The sequence below is a fragment of the Impatiens glandulifera genome, chromosome 1 (genome assembly GCF_907164915.1).
Source record: "Impatiens glandulifera chromosome 1, dImpGla2.1, whole genome shotgun sequence".
In the NCBI taxonomy this organism is placed as follows: Eukaryota; Viridiplantae; Streptophyta; class Magnoliopsida; order Ericales; family Balsaminaceae; genus Impatiens; species Impatiens glandulifera.
In genome coordinates this window covers 47,707,207-47,727,892 of record NC_061862.1, presented here as the reverse complement: position 1 = coordinate 47,727,892, position 20,686 = coordinate 47,707,207, and the positions used below count along the sequence as shown (strand labels likewise).

General features: G+C 34.5%; 1 protein-coding gene across 1 annotated transcript; it reads left to right on the top strand.

Moving 5' to 3' along the window:
• The first annotated feature begins 12,170 nt into the window (after nt 1-12,170).
• On the top strand, nt 12,171-13,251 carry LOC124921067. The gene has a single exon (XM_047461672.1). The coding sequence runs from the start codon at nt 12,326-12,328 to the stop codon at nt 12,860-12,862; it is 537 nt and encodes a 178-aa protein (XP_047317628.1). The 5' UTR covers nt 12,171-12,325; the 3' UTR covers nt 12,863-13,251.
• The last annotated feature ends 7,435 nt before the right edge of the window (nt 13,252-20,686 follow it).

Sequence of the window (20,686 nt, the reverse complement as noted above, 5' to 3'; positions counted from 1 at the left end):
GCAAATGCATTTTGTGTTTGTGAAGTTGAATTTTGCGTCTGTGTAATTAAATTTCATCTTCGCAGACGTAAAATGCATTTTCGTAGACACAAAATGTCTTATTTGCTTTCTTAACTGGTAATTACTTTCTCAAGTGTTTTCATTAGTCTAACATAATGTTTCTTTACATATAGAACCAACCAAAACCAAATTAGTTATTGAGAAGTTTCCTGACCGTGTTTCATAGAAATTCGTCTACACCTGCTTGTCAAAGACAAGGGAGAGGTTTAATAACATTGGTCTTATGGATAGGGCTTTACAAACTCAATTCCAGTATATATTGAAAGTCGCGACTGTAATTTTCTCAGGAACAATAATCCATCAAATGATGATGAGGAAAAGTAACTATAATTCGAAGGAGATAAAGTTCCTAGTCAATGGTCATGAGCTCTACTGGGGCATAACGAAATATGCGTTGGTGACAGGTCTCAACTTTGGAAGATTTCTTATGGTCGAAAATAGGCACGTTGAAGAATGTCCACCCTTAGTCCGCAAATATTTTGGGGGAAAAACAATTATTAGAGTGAATGAGGATCAAGCAAGTTTCCTCCGATGATCTAATAAAGAGGATGCATGGAAGATGGGGCTCATAAACTTGATTTACTAGTATCTTTTCGGATCTCATAATAGGAGGAGGGTAAGTTTTTAAATCTTCAGCATGGTGGAGGACATGGAGATGTTCCTTTAATTTCCATGGGGATATGTGTCCTTTAGTGCAACCTTGAAGGGTATTGACAAAGACATAAAACATCTCCGGGAGGTATATCTGACCAAGATGGAAACCTGTAAGGAGAAAAGCGGTTGTGATGTCGCTTATACTATTCATGGGTTCGCACTAGCCTTCCAAGTGTGGACCTATGAGGGTATCAAGACATTTGTCCCCAAATTTGTAGATAGGACCGAGCGGTAAGAGCCTATATGCCCAAGGATATTGATCTATACAACCTCTAGAAGCAACACCAACATTGTCCAAGAGGTATCCACTGCCCTCCTAAAGTGAAATGTGTTCACCGAGATTGATGAGTCTAAGGAGGAGAAGAGGAAGTACTATGGGGAAGATTTTGAAGATATGGGAGGCTACATTTATGATGAATTTTTTAAAATGGATGGTAGGAAGAGAAAGAATGAAGATAACAGTACTCTTAAAGATGAAAGGACTTCTAAACAGGCACCTAAGAGGAGAAGACTACTTAAAATCACACTAGACAAGAGGACTGAGAGGTCATTTAGTGATGAATTTAGCCAAGACACCTCTCGGTCTACTACTGATGAATCTAGCCAAGACAACACCTCTCGGTCTACTCGGCAAGTTCCTTCTATGACGACTCCTCAAACTAACCAAGACAATCGAGTGACTCAAGACCAGACTGATGTCAAACTTAATGAGCTAACATAGGATCTAAAGGAGATTACAAAGGATGTAAATGACCTTAAAACTGAAATGAAGCTCATCAAAGAGGATAAACATGTTATATCAACCAAATAATCACATTATTGGGGAAAATAAAGGAACATAAGAAGGTTGATTTAGTGGAGAATGAGTTGGAGTTAAAGAGGCTTGATGAGTTGAAGAAGAAGTAAGATGATGAGTTGGAGAAGAATATTATTTTTGAGTTAAAGAAGAAAGAATATGATGATGAGTTTGAGAAGAATAGGCTTTTGGAGTTGCATAAGAAAGAAGTTGTTGATGAGTTGAATGAGTTGAAGAGGAAAGAAGTTGTTGATGAGTTGAAGAAGAAAGAATTTGCTGATGAGTTGGAGAAGAAAGAAGATGCTGATGAGATGAAACGGAATGAGGTGCTTGAGTTGAAGTGGATGGAGGCATTTGAGGAAGAGGAGTTGGAAAAGAAGCAGGATGAGTTGAAGAAGGACGACAAGAAAGATTTTTCCACAAAGAAGAAGAAGGAATTGGCCACGAAGAGGAATGAGGAGTTGACCAAGAAGAGGAAGGTGGAGTTGGAGAAGAAGAAGATAGATGATGATGATTTGTTAAAAATTACTCCAACAAAATTTTCGAGAAAGCGGTTTCATAGAAAGAGGCAGAAGTCCACCCTATCGGGGAACTACACAAACCTTAGTGGGGAAATGTTTAAACTCAATGATCCGGTAACAGTCAATCCTCTTTTAGATTATGACATTAAACATATGGATGAGTTGAACAATTGGATGAAGTTGGAGGAGGTGAAGGGTGAAGACTTGAAGGATGTGATTACTTGCATAGCTGATCAAAAATTCTTTTACAGATTGTTGAACCCTTAGAATTGGCTAAATGATGATGTAAGTTTTATTAAGTAGTATACATTTTGCATCTACGCAAATGCATTTGTGCAGACGCAAAATGTAATTTTGAGTTGGATGCCTACTGTCAGTATGTATAATGTGCTTAATTCTTTTTTTCTATTGTGCATGAGATAGATGCATCATGTTTCCTTATTAGAAAAAGGGTCGCCCAATTCTCCCAAGACTTATCATCCGATGAATTTCCCAATATGTGACTATTATATCGCTCCGAAGTTTCAGTCTCATTATGCACAGTTCACCGTAAATCAAGGAAAATACAAGTTCAACATGACCTTCATGGAATATTTTATGGGTGATGTTGACACATTCATGACTTGTTAGAATAGCGTAGATATCATATATATATATATATATATATCCCTATGAACCTAAAACGGAAGCACTAGGTCATGTGTCAGGTGCATCTACAAGATTGGTGCATCAATGTATATGACTACAAAAATGGACTTTTCAAAAAGGATCATTATGAAAAGTTCATGAAACTACTATGTGAAATGTTTCCATATTTTCTTGAACATGGAATGACCCATGTTGACAAGACCAAGTATCCTTAGTTGAAATTGGAAAGTTTGCCATATATTATAATACCACACCTAACAGTCCTAAAGTGCACTAATAGTGGGGACTATGGTGTTTTTACAATTATGTATATGGAGTACCTTATTGCCAAATTGGATGTATCAACTATGATCATAGAAAACATGAATTTTTGAAGACAAAAATGGGTAGTAAGGTTATTCTACCATATAATAGACCCGTAGAAAATGGACAGTAAGATGCCCTTCTACCATGTTTGGAGACATCAATGTAAGAATTTATATACATGTTGTTAAACAGTTTACCATTTGATTAGTTGTCATTTTAGGGTGTCTAACATGTCAATGTGTTTCAGGCTTGTTATAGAATGGACAGTCATCGGAGATGAAAAAACTGAAGAAACTTCTTGACATGGCTTAACAGTCATAATAGTCATATGTGGACAAAAAGAAATTAAGAAATTGATGTCTATTTTGACAGTCATATTTGCTTTCTTAAGTTTGAATGCAAATTGATGTAAATTTTGCTAATGCTACAAGGACATTTTTTATTTAGTATATAATGTATAATGTAGTCTATTTTTGATTGAAGAAATAACGTCATATTTGCAAGTGCTCTAATTCTTCTATAAAATACATTTTGCACAGACGAAAAATATAATTGCAAGACGCAAAATGCAATTGCGTAGACGCGAATTGCAATTGCGCTGACGCAAATTACAATTGCGCAGGCGAAAAATGTATTTTGTCTACACAAATTGTATTTTTGTCTGCGCATGGATCTCACTATTAATACAATTGTTGGTTCATACCTAGTAATACAATTGTTGGTTCATAAATGACAACACACTAGTTAAACAGTTGTTGGTTCATACCTAGTAATAAAATTGATGGTTCATAAATGACAACACACTAGTAATACAATTGTTGGTTCATAAATGACAACACACTAGTAATACAATTGCTAGTTCATACCTAGTAATACAATTGTTGGTTCATAAATGATAACACACTAGTAATACAATTGCTGGTTCATAAATGACAATGCTTCAAATCTATTTTGCCATCATAGGCATAATATGAACATAAACACAGGTCCTCAATTCATAGAAAAAAGTCATAATATAGTACAACAGTTTAATCAAGAAATATCATGCTATCATGTCAAAGGTTGTGCACTAGATTGTGAAGGTTGTGTACTAGTTTGTGATGATCTTATAGTAGATGGTGCAGGCATCACTATTGAGCATGTTGCCCTGTTATGGCCTAGACCACCACATGAGGCGCACTGTCTCCGTTCCTTACATGGCTCACCTTGTGATGACATACGCTTTGTTGTTGGTCATCCTTTCTTAACCTTAACAGTAGGTTTTAGGCACACTCGTTCCTTGATATTTTTGGAAATTTCCCAAGCATCTTGATTAAAAACTAGAAAACTTGTCTCCACATATGTCATGCACCACGCTTCAATTGAGTAAAACTTGGAAAATGATATTAAAGTCATATAAATTCAACATAAATTCAACATGCGATAAATTGGTTACATTCTCTAACCTTGAGCAGCACTCATAGGAAACCGATTTCCGAAAATGGGCAGCAGACAGAGCATGCGTATAAGAAAGACCAGATGCATCAAATACCCTACAAGTACAAGTTAGACCTTTAAAGTCAACTTGAAAATCAAATTTACCGTCATGCACAGGGAACTGGAATCGATTAAGTGGATAAACATTGTAGATTCTAGCATTCTCGGCTTGCTCACGTAAGAACTTTTCATAATATGGAGATAAATGTTCATTGTGGTTTGAAGATTTTTTATCTTCTTTGATGAAACCATTCTTGTATTGTGAATCTTAAATAGTCAGCTAATGTTGTTATGAGATATTTCATAGCTTCCCTACTTTGACTATTAAAACTTTCTGTGTAATTGTTTGTCATTTGATTGTATCGCAAACCGTGGAAAAAGACACAACTCCATCTCTTCACTCCAATTTGTTCCAAATATTCAGCAATCCGAGGGTCTTTAGTCCTGATCCTATTAAAATACAGATGAAACATTGACTCGGTGTATGCGCGAGAAGCCAAATCAAACTCAACGTGGCAGTTATCAGTTTAAAATTTGGCCATAATATTGATTTTGATGTGGTATGTGCATGCATCGTGATGTGCTTCTGAAAAAACCGCGGACAAGGTATTGACAATACTTGGGTGTCTATCGGATACGAAAATGAGATTTGAGACTGATCCAAATTGCCACTCTTAGTTGTTACATGAAATATGTCTAGGAGTTATTATTCTCCGAATCAACGACGCAACCAATAGTTGACCTCCAAACATGACCGACCCTAAGGTAAGACAACCTATGAAGTTGCATAAGGCCCCCATTTTTTAAATATTTAATAGTATTATATTATTAATCTTATTTTTTCCTTTTTTTCTCCTTTAATATTAAATATATATTATACAATATATATACATATATATATATAACTTTTTTTATCTCCATTTTAATATCTTATTTCCGTATTATCATGTATTAATCATTTATATCTCATTTTATATTATTAAAATTTTAATTTTTTAAAACTATTTTAGGGGCACAAAAATTTAAATTTGCATTGGGCCTAAATTCTCAGGGTTGACCCTGCCTCCAACCTTGTGCTTAGGAAAACTGGCATCGATGCACAATATAGGACGACAACAGCTTATGAAACCCCTAATTGAAAGACATATAGACATGAACATATACCTGAAGTGGCATTGCTCATCCGTCTGGATGTCAGTTATGGTACATGGGTTAATCTTCTACAATATGAACATGTATTATGACAATTTACCATAGCAATCCTCCACATTCCTCGCACCACCATTAAGGAATTTCCCTAGACCTCCAAGACTTATTATATGTCAGAGTTAACCCATAGTTTGTCTACATGTCTTCCATTATTTTCTTAGGCATGTGGTCATGGTGATGGTCCATGTATTTACGTTTGATGCACTCTCCAATTACCCATGATGGTGCTTGCCTCACATTCTCTTGTCTCGTCAAAATTGAGCATGTGTGTTCTTTTACAAATTTTTGAATCTCAAACATCTCCGAAAATTTTTCTTTTGTAGCACGCAATCTCCACTTGCAGTTCTCATACATTTCACAAACCAAAGATCTTTTGTTGACTTCTCCACTTTGAGGATAAAATGATTAGACATCGCATGTCTATGCAAGCTCAATTGAATTTATTTTTGTTATTAAAAAACGTACCCACTTCCAATCCGTTTTCAATGGTTAATTGAGCAGGTGTTTCAACCTCGAGTGGTTCATATGAACCAAACCACTCAATATGGCTGAATGTTTTCCTAGTATGGGAAGTGCTTGGTTCCCGGGGTGAATGTTTTCCTGGTATAGGACCTACTCTTGTACTAACACCCTGACTTGGATGCAAACATTGGGCTTGTACTCATTCTTTTACATGGTTTAACAATATGTCATTTTGACTTGGGAAAACATTTTGCTGCTCACATATGTCATTTTGACTTGGGAAGACATCTTGTTGCTCAAATATGTTATTTTCTTGGTCAAGTATCGGGAATACATCACGATTACATCCTGAAACCACATTTATTGATATTTTGTTTTCTTGAGTTGAAGGTAGTGACTTCTCTACTAAAGAGACACGCAGTGGAGTGCGATGATGGAGGACTGAAGTCAAAATTTATTTTAAATAGAACGCCACATCGCTATCTCGCTTGATAACAACAGGAGGAGCATTCATTATAACTATATTATACTTCACTTTGACCACTAAATCATATCTTAATTTGTTCACACCAATAGTATCATAAACAATGTCAGTTAATTCGACATATGTAGCATTTCGGGGTAGATTCACACATTGACATGAACTTGAGACAAAAGAACTAACACCACCATCATCAATTTTCCACTCTCCATCAAAGAGAACAAAAACACTCACAAACATATTGTCATCTGCAATTGATAAATATTCACAGAAGTGAGTGGAAGTATACTAGCAGTTTGACTTTGCGTAAGGGAAAGATGCATTTGTGCCGACGCAAAATGCATTTGCGCTTCCGCAAATTACAATATGCGCCTACGCAAAATGCATTTGCGCTTCCGCAAATTGTAATTTGCGTCTACGCAAAGTGCATCTTTCGTTTATGAAATTGCATTTTGTGCTGGCGCAAATTGTAATTTGCGCAAGCGCAAGATGCACTATGCGATCTCAAATGATTAATAACAACTATTTTCATCTATAAAAACAATATCAAACTTACTCATCGGCGTTTGTTGAAGATCTAGCTTGATGGAGTCGTCGGAGGCTACAGTTCAGCGTAGATGGGGGATAGCAGACGTCGGGTTCAGCGTAGATGGGGGATAGCAGACGTCGGGAGGGAAAGCAGAAGAAGCAAACGTATCGTCAGGGCTAAATTCGGCGTTTGCTTGGACGACTCGTTGTTGGGGGCCTCGTTGCCTCGTTGCACTGTGGGAGAATAAGAGAGAAAGTAGAGAGTAACAGAATAGAATGAAGAGAAAGAAGAAGATTTTTGTTAGGGGATAAATTATTTTTTTATTAGGGAAAAGGGTCAATTTTATAAATAATCATCAAATTTCATATATAATTTATATTTTTCTTACACACATTTTGTAGCCTACAACTAATATTTATATAATCAAAATTAATATGTTGTTTTAGTTAATAATTTGATTAATAGGCGATTGTTGTCCTCCCAGCGAGCTAGATTAAGGCGTAACTTCTTTTGATAAAATCCTACTTACATTCATCGTCCAAGGATGAACGTTTCGTCTGGATCATATTTCCTATCTCTTTGCTCACGAACAGATTCAGCAGTTACAGGTGAGAGTATCCATCCGTAAATCAATTGATTTAACTACTTGTAGAATTGTGTTTAACCATTAAGATTGTTGCGATGAAAGTTCTTCAAGACTGAATCTGAGTTAGAATAGAATGAAAGAGTACTGAATATTTCTCCATTTGATTTACTAGAATATCAAATTAACCTAGTAGTAGTATTTTGCTAGTTTGCTACTTCTAAGGTCATATTCGAATCATGTCAACGACCCACACAATTAAAGTGCGTTAACTTTTTCAGATTGAGTGTCAAATATCCTTATCTGATATGTCCTGATGCATATCCCGTAGGGTCAGATTCACACACCCTTTTCCTTTCTTAAAAAAGGAATAGACTGCATTTGAAATCTATCTATCCACTAAGATTAGTTCAACTTTTAGAAATCTTACTTAAACCTATTTAGGGCGTTTTTCACCTGTATTTTTCAGTTGGAAATGGAATTGGATTGGACTAGTTTGGGCCCCCATTGTTTTCCATCCAGGCAAAATACATTAATATATGGTTTTTGAGTTACTTAATTAGCATGTTAGTGGGAAATGATAGTTTTGTGGTAAAGGTGACCTCGCAAATCAAAAGCTGTTTCATAATATGATAAGATGGGTATTTTGGAAGCACATTCAGTGGTGTGCCCTCCTCAATCACCACTTATTTCTCCTTTTTCTTAATTCCTCTCCATTACACAAATTTCCTGTTTTTTCATTGATATACAAGTACTTAACTACTTACTAATGATCATGATAAAGAAAAATTGCAACATAATCTAAATTTCGCCAGCTTCTTTCATTGGTGAACTTCAGTCTATATGCTAAAAGGCCTGTCTATTGGGTCAACTCTTAATTCCTTGTTTTTTGTTTGATTTCAATTTGATTTTTTCTTGATGACATGCTATATTAAATAATGGTTGTTTCATTTCTATGATTTTGTCGATATGTGTTTAGTTAGAGTAGGTTTATAGAAGGTTTTTCTTTTTGAAAAGTTGGTTTGAAAACTTGTGTTCTCAATCAAAAGGGCCACCAGGCATTCGCCAATTTGCAATGATTATCTTATTGGCTTCTTTTTTATCCTTTGTGCCTTTTATTTGGTAAGATAGTGATCATAACTATAGCTGTTGTCACATAATTAAGTGCCTATATTTCAGTTTGGTAGTTGCTGTTAGAGATGATGTTTGATTCTATAAGTGTTGATACACACGTTACACAGAGCTATTGCCTGATACCAAATACTTTTCCATCACTCTTATGAAAAATGATTAATATGTAACTATTTAATACAATGCTTTCAAAACATTTACTTTTAATTTAGAGAGTTATTTGAAATTGTTGATAATTTTGTCTATGTACATGAATCCTTAGCCATAATTGATGATGGTTTTGATATTTCAGTATAGAGGTTTCTTTAGGTTTTCTTGATAACCCTATTAATGAGGATACAAAGAAAGTTTTTGTCATATACTTTACATATGGGACCATAACCCCTTACAACTTACAAATGCAGTCATAATAACTTTTGTCTATTTCTAATTTGGCCCCTCGTCAAATTAGAAATTCCGCATATGGTATCCACAATAAATATTTATGATAGTTACCCTTAAGTCAAATTCCTTATTTCATAAAAGACCACATAATTTTGACTTATTAATTAATGACCCTACACATTCACTTAATTATATAAGTGTCTCAAAATTCTAATGGTTTTATCCTCCAATACATAACAAGTAAAAAACAGGGAGATACATCTACTAATAAGCCCTGAGATCCTTCAGGAATATAATGTCACATTCTAAGAGAACCAGTTCATACCTCGGACAATGTCATCAAAATGAAACACATGATAGGCTTTACTATTGAAACATCTCCTATTCGAGTCAAAAGGTCATTAGAAGTCTATCGAGTTGAAAACAATTTCTTATCCATCATGAATGCATCATAGAGCCCAATTTAAACCTCTCCACAACCCTTAATAGACCCATCAATGACCTATTCCTTATTAAGTGAATTCCCCCAACGTGCACAAATCTTGAACATAAAAGAACAATGGAGCAGAATAAGAGATGAAATTGTAAATTTTCATTCTATAGTCTGAATAATGAAAGCATGTAAGTGGGTAGAGTGGTTAAAACATTTTTTATAAGAACCAATCTATCACCCTTAAAAATGACCTTTCTCTTCCAAATAACCAGTAATTACTCCTTACTCCTTCCTATTAGCAGTCACACCAAGGGGAAGGAAACCTGACTTAAGCCCAACATACCCTCCAAGCAATCACAATTAGTACAAGCTCCCCTGAACAAAAGTATTTTTATCAATATTAACCCTAAGACCTGCACAAACCTCAACAAAGATAAAAATATCCCTAAAAGTCTTAGAAAATAGATCTGAAGTAATAAAGGATTCCATGACTAGGATATATTAATTCTTTTATAACTAGATCAAGACATAAAGTGTCAAACATGATGGTATTTAAGGTTAAGATTGATATTTTTGGTTATTAATATATATATATATATATATATATATATATATTATGGATGTTATTCCAATCCATTGATAGATGTATTAGGGAAATGCTCCAAACCCCTAAATCAACCAGACACTTTCGCCTGGGTATATGACAAAATATCATTTCACGTACCAAGGCCAAACAAAGGTCGGTTTGACCCACACTCTCTTTCTTTCTTTATGGGTTGAGAAGACCCTTCACCATCCCCACACTGTGTTAGTATACTATATAGTTGTGGTCCTCATGTTCATCCTTTCTCCAGTTACAAAATATAAACTATTTTTTTTTTTTGTTTTCTAAAACTATATTAATATTTCACAGATAAATTCCAAAACCTAGCTAGGATATTGAGGAATCATTGAAGATTAATGGGTTGTTTATTTAAATATAGTTAGAAAATTGAATTGAAATTAACGCTAGCTAGTAGCTCCACTATTCTCTATGTGCATATGTCATCTGCCAACTGGTTCCATTCGGACAGAGAAAGTTCCAAAATTATAATATAAACTCTCTCTCTCGTTTTGTGGTTCTGAAAATAGATAAGGTCTCATGGTTAAATGTGAGAGAGAGGTTCCACTTTTCCCAATACATATCTAGCCAGCCCACCCCTGCCTCTTCAGATATACCTGTAGGCTGTAATCCAAATTCCCAACAATGACTCATTTTCTATACATACATATTCTATATCACTATAATACTGTACAGAGAAACTAGTGACATGTCTTCAGAGTTTACAACTAGTTTCAATAAACTAATCCTAGGGAAGGGATCATCATACCCAATAAGTCTGAGCAAAGTGTGAATCATTTGTAGAATGATTCAAAGAAACTGTTGGTAGACAGACATGAATCAAGATTTGCCAAAGAATCAATCATATTAGTTTTACTTATTGGAGTTTTGATGTTTATTTGTATTATTTGGAATCAATCATTTATTTGATTTTAAATGACATTATTATTGATTTGGTGTATGGCCTAGAAAGCTTGAAATCACATTCAAGTCTATCTCTATATGTGTGTGGTGGTGGTGGTTGTCCTTTTTCTCACAGTGAACTGATCAGGTTTTAATTTGAAGGTGGTGGTAAGGTGAGGTGAGCCCCTGCTGGTGAGGTGATATCCCTTTTGAACTCCCCTTGAAATCTGTGAACTCTTGGAGTTTTGCAGAGGAACTTTTTCTTTTCTTTTGGAGTTTGTTTGATGTTGGCTTATTTAGATTTTTTATTAGGTTATTTGGTTTTTTAATTGTTCAATAACTATATTGTTTTTTTTATATTTAAAATTTCATTTTTATAAAATAAATTAAGGGTATTTTAGTTGATTAATTGAGTCATTTAATTATTGAAAAAGTGATATATGAATATTTGGTTAAAAGTTAATCAAACCAGCTACAAGAAGTTGTTAGGTGTGGGTTATTTGAGAATTTTTAATCAAAACTCATATATCCCATTATATATTTTTTAATAATTCAATCATTTAATTAATCAATTAAAATATTAAATACATTCATTTTATTCTTATAAAATTTAAATATTATAATAATTAAACTAATTAAAATTTTAACTTATCTTTTCATAAAAACAAATTCTCAAATAACTAACATCAAACAAGCCCAAGTAGCTGTGGGGAGTCATCACCTATTCACATATCAGGTGTGAGTTTAATTCTCACTTTATTTTATTTATTTTTCCCTTTGATGATGGGGTGTTTTATCACTCAAAAGTCCCTATCTTTGACAGACCCATGGTAGTAGATAGATTCCTGATGTTATTTACTTATACCTCCCTCTTTCAAAAGTGGGTGTTAAATAGTAAAACTGAAAATAACTGGTAAGCATAAAGCTAACATATGTGTTATTAGCCAGGAAAAAATAAAATAAAAGATAGGCTCTTTTAATTACTAAAACTTTCTAGAAATCCACAAAACTTTTTCTGAGAAACAAACAAGGCTTTATCTTCATTCCTTTATATATATATTCTAGGGAAGGGAGGGGGGTGTCTTAAGTTGGTCAGGTCTTTTAGTTTCACTCTGGCCAGTTTTAGGGAATCTTAAAGGAGGAGAGAAATGGAAGATGGGTTCGGCAGTTACTATTTTGAGAATAGGGATCTTCAGGAAGAAGAAATTTGGTCAGTTAATGTGAGAGAGGAATTAAGATCAGATCATGATTCAAGCCCAAAGCAGCAGATCAGAAAATCCAACAACAACTTCTCATCATCTAGAGTGATCCCCATTAGGACTAACAGTTCTTCTACCAAGAAAGGAATCCATCATCATCATCATCAATCATCAGCTCCCATTGAAATTCCTGACTGGTCTAGAATTTACAGGAAAACAGCAAAGAAAGCATCATGGATGGACCATGAACAAGATGATGATCATTTTGTTTATCATGATCAGGCTGCTGATCAAAATGTTGATGGTGATGATGATGATGATGAAGAAGAGGAAATGATCCCACCTCATGAGTTCATAGCAAGAAAGTTAAGCAGAACCCAGATTTCATCATTCTCCATGTGTGAAGGGGCTGGAAGAACACTCAAAGGAAGAGACCTCAGTAAAGTGAGAAATGCAGTTCTCACTAAAACTGGTTTCCTAGAGTAGAAATAAATTTACCATTGAGCCACTAGTAACTTTTATTTACTGTAATATTATAGATGACAGTACTAGGATAATATATAATTAATTTACTAGATGGGTTGTTGAGTTTCTAGTTATTACACTATGTCATTGCTTCCATTAAAGAGTTCCTTTGTTTCTTTTTTGGTTTAATGTCATAGGGTGGGGTAAATTAGGGTTTATGGTAAAAATGGAAATGGGGCCACTGTTTCCTTGTCAAGTGATTGTCTTATTTTGTGTTAATGGATACTAATGTCAGACATTTGTTAGGGTTTTATGGTTAAAATGGAAATGTGGTCACTCACTGGTTCTTTGTCAAGTGCTTGTCTTATTTTGTGTTAATGGATATTAATGTCAGACCTTTGTTTACTTTCTCTTTTGCTTCTATTTATTTGTTTACTCAATTTATTTTTCTTTTCAAAATTGTTTTAATCATTTATTATACATGGTTTTTCTAATAAATGTATATTTTAAATCTGAGTTTATAAAAATGGAAAAGAATAAGTGAGCTTCAAATCAATCCTTTAATTATAGGAAAGATTTAAGTTCAATTTTTGTTATTAGTAAGGGTCCCCTTTGATTTAAGGGTGGCCTAGCTATCTGGTCTGATCCCAGGGGTCCCTTTGATGGTCCAATGTGATAGGTTCCAAATCGCAAGCATGAAAACAAACAGTACATGCTATAGTATTATTTTATTTTTCTTAACTTTACATGAATTTTAACTTTGACTATGAATTCTTAAAATCGTAAAACCTTATTATCGTAAATTTAAAAATCGTAAGAGTTTAACTATTTAAGAGTTTACCAAAAATCAAACTCGTACATTCTCTAAAATCGTAAAATAATAAGATTTTAAGAGTTAACTCGAGATTTTGATAGAACTGATCTAGCACACGATTCTCTCAGGTTAATAACAACCTCGGTCCCATTTTATTATAAAAAAAATGACATTTGTCTAGCTATATAATAATTAAAAGGACATACAAACAAATGTTCTTATGATTTAAAAGGTCTTAAACTTGACATGAAAAAATCCTTTTTACAGTAAAATATTTATATCCCATCATTTTTTTTTCAATCATATTATTTAATTCACTTACATATTAGAACACTTTGTTTTATAAATTTTAAATATAAAATAATATTATTAATTCAATCAATTATAAACTCAAATAATGAAGTTTTTGATAAAAAAAAAAAATGTCCATTAAAAAACCTCCCAAATAACCCAGATCAAACAAGCTCTAAGATTAAAAATCCATCTCATGGTTCTCATTAATGGACAGTCTTTATAGGCCCCATAAAAGATTTCATGAGGCCCTATTGTTGTTGGCCCAAACCTGTTTTGCCCTATTTTACAAGAAAAAATGGAAGAAGATCAAAATCAATTACATGTGGTTTCAAGTTTGTATTTAAAAAATTTTAACTTTAATAAAATTATTGAAAATATAATAATTCTTTTTCTTAATTTAAAAAGCTAGCCAACTCAACCACCATCACCATTATAGTTTCAATTTCAACTTAAGAAGCTCTGAATTGGATGAGAATCAAATTAGATTCTTACTGTTTAGCTATTTACTATGTTATTAAAATTAAAATAGTTAAATACCCTAAAACAGTTTATTGAATAAATTAAAGTAAATTTAATAATGACAAAATATTACATTTATAATCATTGAACTAACTAATAATACATAAATATAAGAAACAATACAAGTTAAATAAAATTTAAATATCAATAATTAACTAATTAATAATGATTTTAATATTTCATTTTTTAAGTGAAACGGCCTAACAAAACTAAATAATCTTGTTAAAACATATTTATTATCTCGAGCTTTTTCAAAATTTTATATTATAGCGAATTCTTCTTATTTTACTCTTTTGTCTTGTTTACCACTCTTTAGATTTCGAATTCATTCTTTAGATTTGATGTTAGGAGTTTTTTAGTTTCATTTAGGTTTTGTTTCTCATTTTATAGACTTCTTTTGTTGAGTTTTTTTTCTTCCCTTAATCCATGAGGAAAAACCCAACAAATAGGTCTATCTTGGATCCCACCTAATACACTTATTTGGGAGCAAGATAAAAAGGGGAGAAATCTTCTTTTGCAAGAAATAAGAGCAAGAGAAAGAGAGAGAAAAATCAAGAAAGAAAAGAGGAAAAACTTCAAGTTCCAGTAGTCTTAGTGTTTTGATGATCGTCGGAGTTTGCACCGTTGGATCGTCCTAATTTTTGGACAGCGGCTTCACAACTTCTGGGCCAACATTTTGGACGGTGGAGATCGGATTCTGAGGTCTGTAGGTCGGAGTTTTCGTTGCTGGAATAGTAGAAGTTCTTTCGGTGATATTCTTCTTTTCTTGTTCTTTGATTGTTCCATATCCTTGATGTGCATGTTTCCAAGGGTATTATGAATTTGTATGCCTCTAGTATTGTCTAAAGAAGACTTTTGTATTTCTCTCTTGCTGGTGATAGTGGATTTTAAACGGCACTAGGTGTCCCGTGGTTTTACCCATTGAGGGGTTTTCCACGCTAAAATTTTGTGTTGTTTGTGTGTGTGCTTGCTTGGTGTGTTACTCACTATTTTAGGGCTGTGTTGATTGCATTTTGCATACCTATTTGTTAGCTTTCTCACAGGTTTAAACGGTTTGGGAAAGTGTTGTCAAACGAAATTCCGCATTTTGTAGTGCATTTCCATCAAAGTGGTATCAGTGCCTTGGTTTCTTATTTGTGAATTGAACTGTTTGAACGATGAAACTAATACAAGTAGGATGATTAATTTGAATGGTTTTAATTATCATGTTTGGAAGGAAAAAATAGAAGATCTCCTATATGTAAAAGATTATTACTTACCTGTTTTTTCTAATGATAAACCTGAGAATAAAACTGATGCAGAAAGGACTATTTTACATAGACAAGTTTGTGGATATATTTGGCAATGGGTGGAGGATAATGTGCTGAATCATATTATTGGGGAAACACATGCTCATACTTTGTGGAACAAGCTTGAACAAATGTATGCTCGGAAGACTGGGAACAATAAATTGTTCTTGATTAAACAATTGATCAAGTTATAGTACAAAGATGGCACTCCTGTTACAGATCACTTAAATGCATTTCAGGGCATTGTGAATCAGCTTTCAGGAATGGGTATCAAGTTTGATGATGAGATTTAAGGTGTATGGCTATTTGGTACATTACTGGATTCTTGGGAGACTTTTAGGGCATCATTGTTCAACTCTGCATCAGATGGTATTATCACCATAGAATTGGCTAAGGGCAGTGTTATGAATGAAGAGATGAAAAGAAAGTCACAGGGTTCCTCTTCACAATCAAATGTCTTGGTCTTTGAAAAGTGGGGGGGAAGTCAGTGTAGAGGTCTGGGTAATAAAGGAAATCAACGTGGTACTAGCAACTCCGGTAAAGGGAAGTATGATAATGTTGAGTGTTACTATTGTAGTAAAAAGGGGCACACAGTAAAGTTCTGCAGACAGACAAAGAAAGAGAACAATAAGAAAAACTACAACAACCAAAAAAACAATAAAAGAAAAGATGATGATGGAGGTGACAAAGTTGAAGTGAATACTAGCTAATGATTTCTTTGTTTGTTGTGATGATAATTTGGTGAACTTTGCACATGATGAGGCGAGTTGGGTTATTGACAGTGGAGCTTCGTTTCATGTAACATCACGAAGAGATTTTTATTCATCTTACACTCTAGGTGATTTTGGGGATGTCAAGATGGGTAATAGTGGGCTATCAAAGGTTGTTGGCATTGGAGAAGTTTGTTTGAAATTTGATACTGGGATGGAGTTGGTTTTACAAAATGTAAAACATGTTCCGGATATGAGATTAAATTTGATTTCTACAGGTTTACTTGATGATGATGGGTACAATAACTACTTTGGTAATGGTTTGTGGATACTCACTCGTGGTTTTTTTATCATGGCAAGAGGTAAAAGGTGCTCAAAGTTGTATGTGGCACAATCGAAGATCTCCAAGAGCATTGTTAATGTTGTGGAGAATGCTGACATAACTGATATATGACATAAGAGACTTGGCCATATTAGTGAAAAAGGCATGGCTTTGTTATCAAAGAAGGAAGTGTTATTAGGTGTAAATGATGTCTAGTTGAAAAAGTGTTCTCATTGTCTTGCAGGTAAACAAAACAGAGTTTCCTTCAAGAGCCATCCTCCCTACAAAAGAGAGAACATACTTGATCTTGTTCATTCCGATGTTTGTGGTCATATGAAGATAAAAACACTTGGTGGTTGCTCATATTTTGTCACATTCATTGATGACCACTCCTAGAATGTATGGTTTTATACTTTGAAGTCTAAAGACCAAGTTTTAAATGTGTTTAAGTAGTTTCATGCCTCAGTTGAGAGAGAGACTAAAAAATGCTCAAGTGTATTTGGACAGACAATGGAGGTGAATACATTGAGCCATTTGATACTTACTGTAGAGAGCATGGTATTCGGCATCAAAAGACTCCTCCAAATACACCGCAGTTGAATGGCTTAGTAGAACGGATGAACAGAACATTGGTTGAGAGAGTCAGATGTTTGCTTTCACATTCAGGGTTGCCACGTTCCTTTTGGGGTGAAGCGTTGAACATTGAGGTACATGTTATTAATCTAACCCCTTGTGTTCCTTTGCAATTTGATGTTCCTAACAGGGTTTTGAGCAGCAAAGATGTTTCTTACAGTCACTTGTGAGTCTTTAGATGCAAGGTATTTGTGCATATTCTCAAAGATGAAAGGTCAAAGCTTGATGTGAAGTCTAAGATTTGCGCGTTCCTCGGCTATGGCGATGATGAGTTTGGGTATATTCTTTTTTTTGGGAAAAGAGTTTGGGTATATTCTTTATGATCCAGTTCAGAAGAAGCTTGTTCGAAGTCGGGATGTTGTGTTTATTGAAGATCAGATTTTGAAGGATGTTGAGAAGACAGAGACAATTCCTCGACATAGTGATGATCTTATTGATTTGGGTCCAATTCCTCTACAACATGTTGACACACAGGTTGAAGATGATGTTCCTATTGATGACCATGGTGCTGAGGATGTTGATGCTCAAGAGCAAGATGTAGATGAAGTTGTTCATCTAGAGTTACTAATTCTAGACATGCCACCATGTGTTCCACTCAGACGGTCTACGAGAGATTGTCATCCTTCTGTACGTTATTCTGCAAATGAGTATGTTCTTCTCACTGATGAGGGGGAGCCTGAGTGTTATGCAGAAGCTATAGAAGATGAGCACAAGAAAGAATAGGTTGAAACTATGCAGGATGAGATGGATTCCTTGTATAAGAACAATACTTATGAGTTGGTGAAGTTGCTTAAAGGCAAGAGAGCATTGAAGAATCAGTGAGTTTATAAGGCGAAGACCGATGAGTTCTCCTCACAACCTAGATACAAAGCTAGATTGGTGGTCAAAGGATTCCGACAGAAAAAGGGTATTGATTTCGATGAGATTTTCTCTCCAATTGTGAAGATGGGTTCTATTCGGGTGGTTCTCGATTTAGCGGTCAGTCTTGATCTTGAGGTTGAGCAGATGGATGTCAAGACTGCTTTCCTTCATGGTGAATTAGATAAGGAAATCTACATGGAGCAACCTGAAGTGTTTCAAGTAGAAGGTAAAGAAGACTATGTGTGTAGACTTCAAAAAAGTCTATATGAGCTGAAGTAGGCACCAAGACAGTGGTATAAGAAGTTTGAGTCTGTTATGGGGAGCAAGGCTACCGAAAGACTAATTCAGATCATTGCGTTTTCTTTCAAAGGTTTGGTGATGATGATTTCATCATTTTATTATTTTATGTTGATGACATGCTTATCGTTGGCAAGAATGTATGAAGAATTTCTAAGTTGAAATAGAAGTTGAGCAAGTCTTTTGCAATGAAAGACTTGGGGCCAGTGAATCAGATTCTTAGGGTACGGATCACTCGAGATAGAGCTGCCAAGATCGATACATTGAGAATGTGTTTTGTAGGTTCAACATGGACAAAGCTAAAGTGGTTAGTTCTCCTCTTACTACCAACTTTAAGCTAACAAGTAAAGATTGTCCTACTTCAAAAGAAGACATTGAAGATATGGATAAGGTTCCATATGCCTCAGCGGTTGGTAGCTTGATGTATGCTATGGTGTGTACAAGGCCGGATTTAGCTCATACAGTTGGTGTTGTTAGTCGGTTTCTGTCAAATCCTGGTAAGAAGCATTAGGAAGCAGTTAAATGGATTCTCAGATATCTACATGGTACTTCCAAACTGGGTATCACATTTGGAAATGAAAAGTCGGTGCTTATGGGATACACAAATTCTAATATGTCTAGAAATAAGGATAACATGAAATCCACTTCAGGATATTTGATGACATTTGCAGGGGGGAACTGTTTCATGGCAATCAAGATTGCAAAAGTGTGTGGCCTTATCGACAACAGAGGCTGAGTATATGGCAGCAACGGAAGCTTGCAAAGAACTATTATGGTTGAAAAGATTTTTGCAGAAGCTTGGTTTCAATCAACAACGCTACGTGGTTCTTTGTGATAATCAAAGTGCAATACACCTTGCTAAGAATTTCATGTTTCATAAGAGAATGAAACATATTGATGTGCGATATCATTGGATTAGAGAATCTATTGAAGATGGGTTGTTTGAACTTGATAAAGTTCACACCGATGATAATGGTTCCAATATGTTGACAAAGGCATTGGCAAGGGAAAAGTTAAAGGTGTATTGTTCGATCGCCGGGATGGTGAACTCTTCCTCATTGTTAAGAAAAGGGAGAGATTTGTTAGGTTATTTTGTTTTCCTTGGTCCATGAGGAAAAGCCCAACAAATAGGCTCATCTTGGACCCCACTTAATACACTTATTTGGGAGCAAGATAAAAAGGGGAGAAAGCTTCTTTTGTAAGAAATAGGAGCAAGAGAAAGAGAGAGAAAAATCAAGAAAGAAAAGAGGAAAAACTTCAAGTTCCAGTAATCTTAGTGTTTATGATCGCCGGAGTTTGCACCGTTGGATCATCCTAATTTTTGGACAGCAGCTTCACAACTTCTGGGCCAACATTCTGGACGGTGGTGATCGGATTCTGAGATCTGGAGGTTGGGGTTTCGTTGCTGAAACAATAGCAGTTATTTTGGTGATATTCTTCCTTTTTTGTTCTTTGATTGTTTCCATATCCTTGATGTGCATGTTTCTAAGGGTATTTTTATGCCTCTAGTATTGTCTAGAGAAGACTTTTGTATTGCTCTCTTGCTGGTGATAGTGGATTTTAAGCGGCACTAGGAATCCCGTGGTTTTTACCCATTCAGGGGTTTTTCACGCTAAAATTTTGTGTTGTTTGTGTGTTTGCATGCTTGGTGTGTTACTCACTATTTTAGGGCTATGTTGATTGCATTTTGCATACCTATTTGTTAGCTTCCTCACAGGTTTAAACGGTTTGAGAAAATGTTGTCAAACGAAGGTTAAATTTTGCATTTTGTTGTTTACCGTTATGGTGCATTTTCATCATCTTTTTTATTACAAAACCTTTTTTTTGATAATTTTAAGCTTTGTTTCCCGTTATCTTATCTTATCTTATCTTATCATCTTTCTTTAATGTGACTCATTTCTCATGTTGCTCAAGAACTATAAATAAATTTGCAGGAAATTTTCACTTCAGTTCTGATGTCATGAAAAATATATATATATAATACTAAATTTAAATAAAAAAAATATATAAAAAATAAGTAAAACGTGACGAAGGGTTATGAAAACCGTGTATAATATAATAATTTATTAAAAATAATTGAATAATATATAAGAGAAATGATTAGGT

What these genes read in the sequence shown, in the direction of transcription:
- LOC124921067 (XM_047461672.1), top strand. Translation starts at nt 12,326, where the DNA reads ATGGAAGATGGGTTCGGCAGTTACTATTTTGAGAATAGGGATCTTCAG.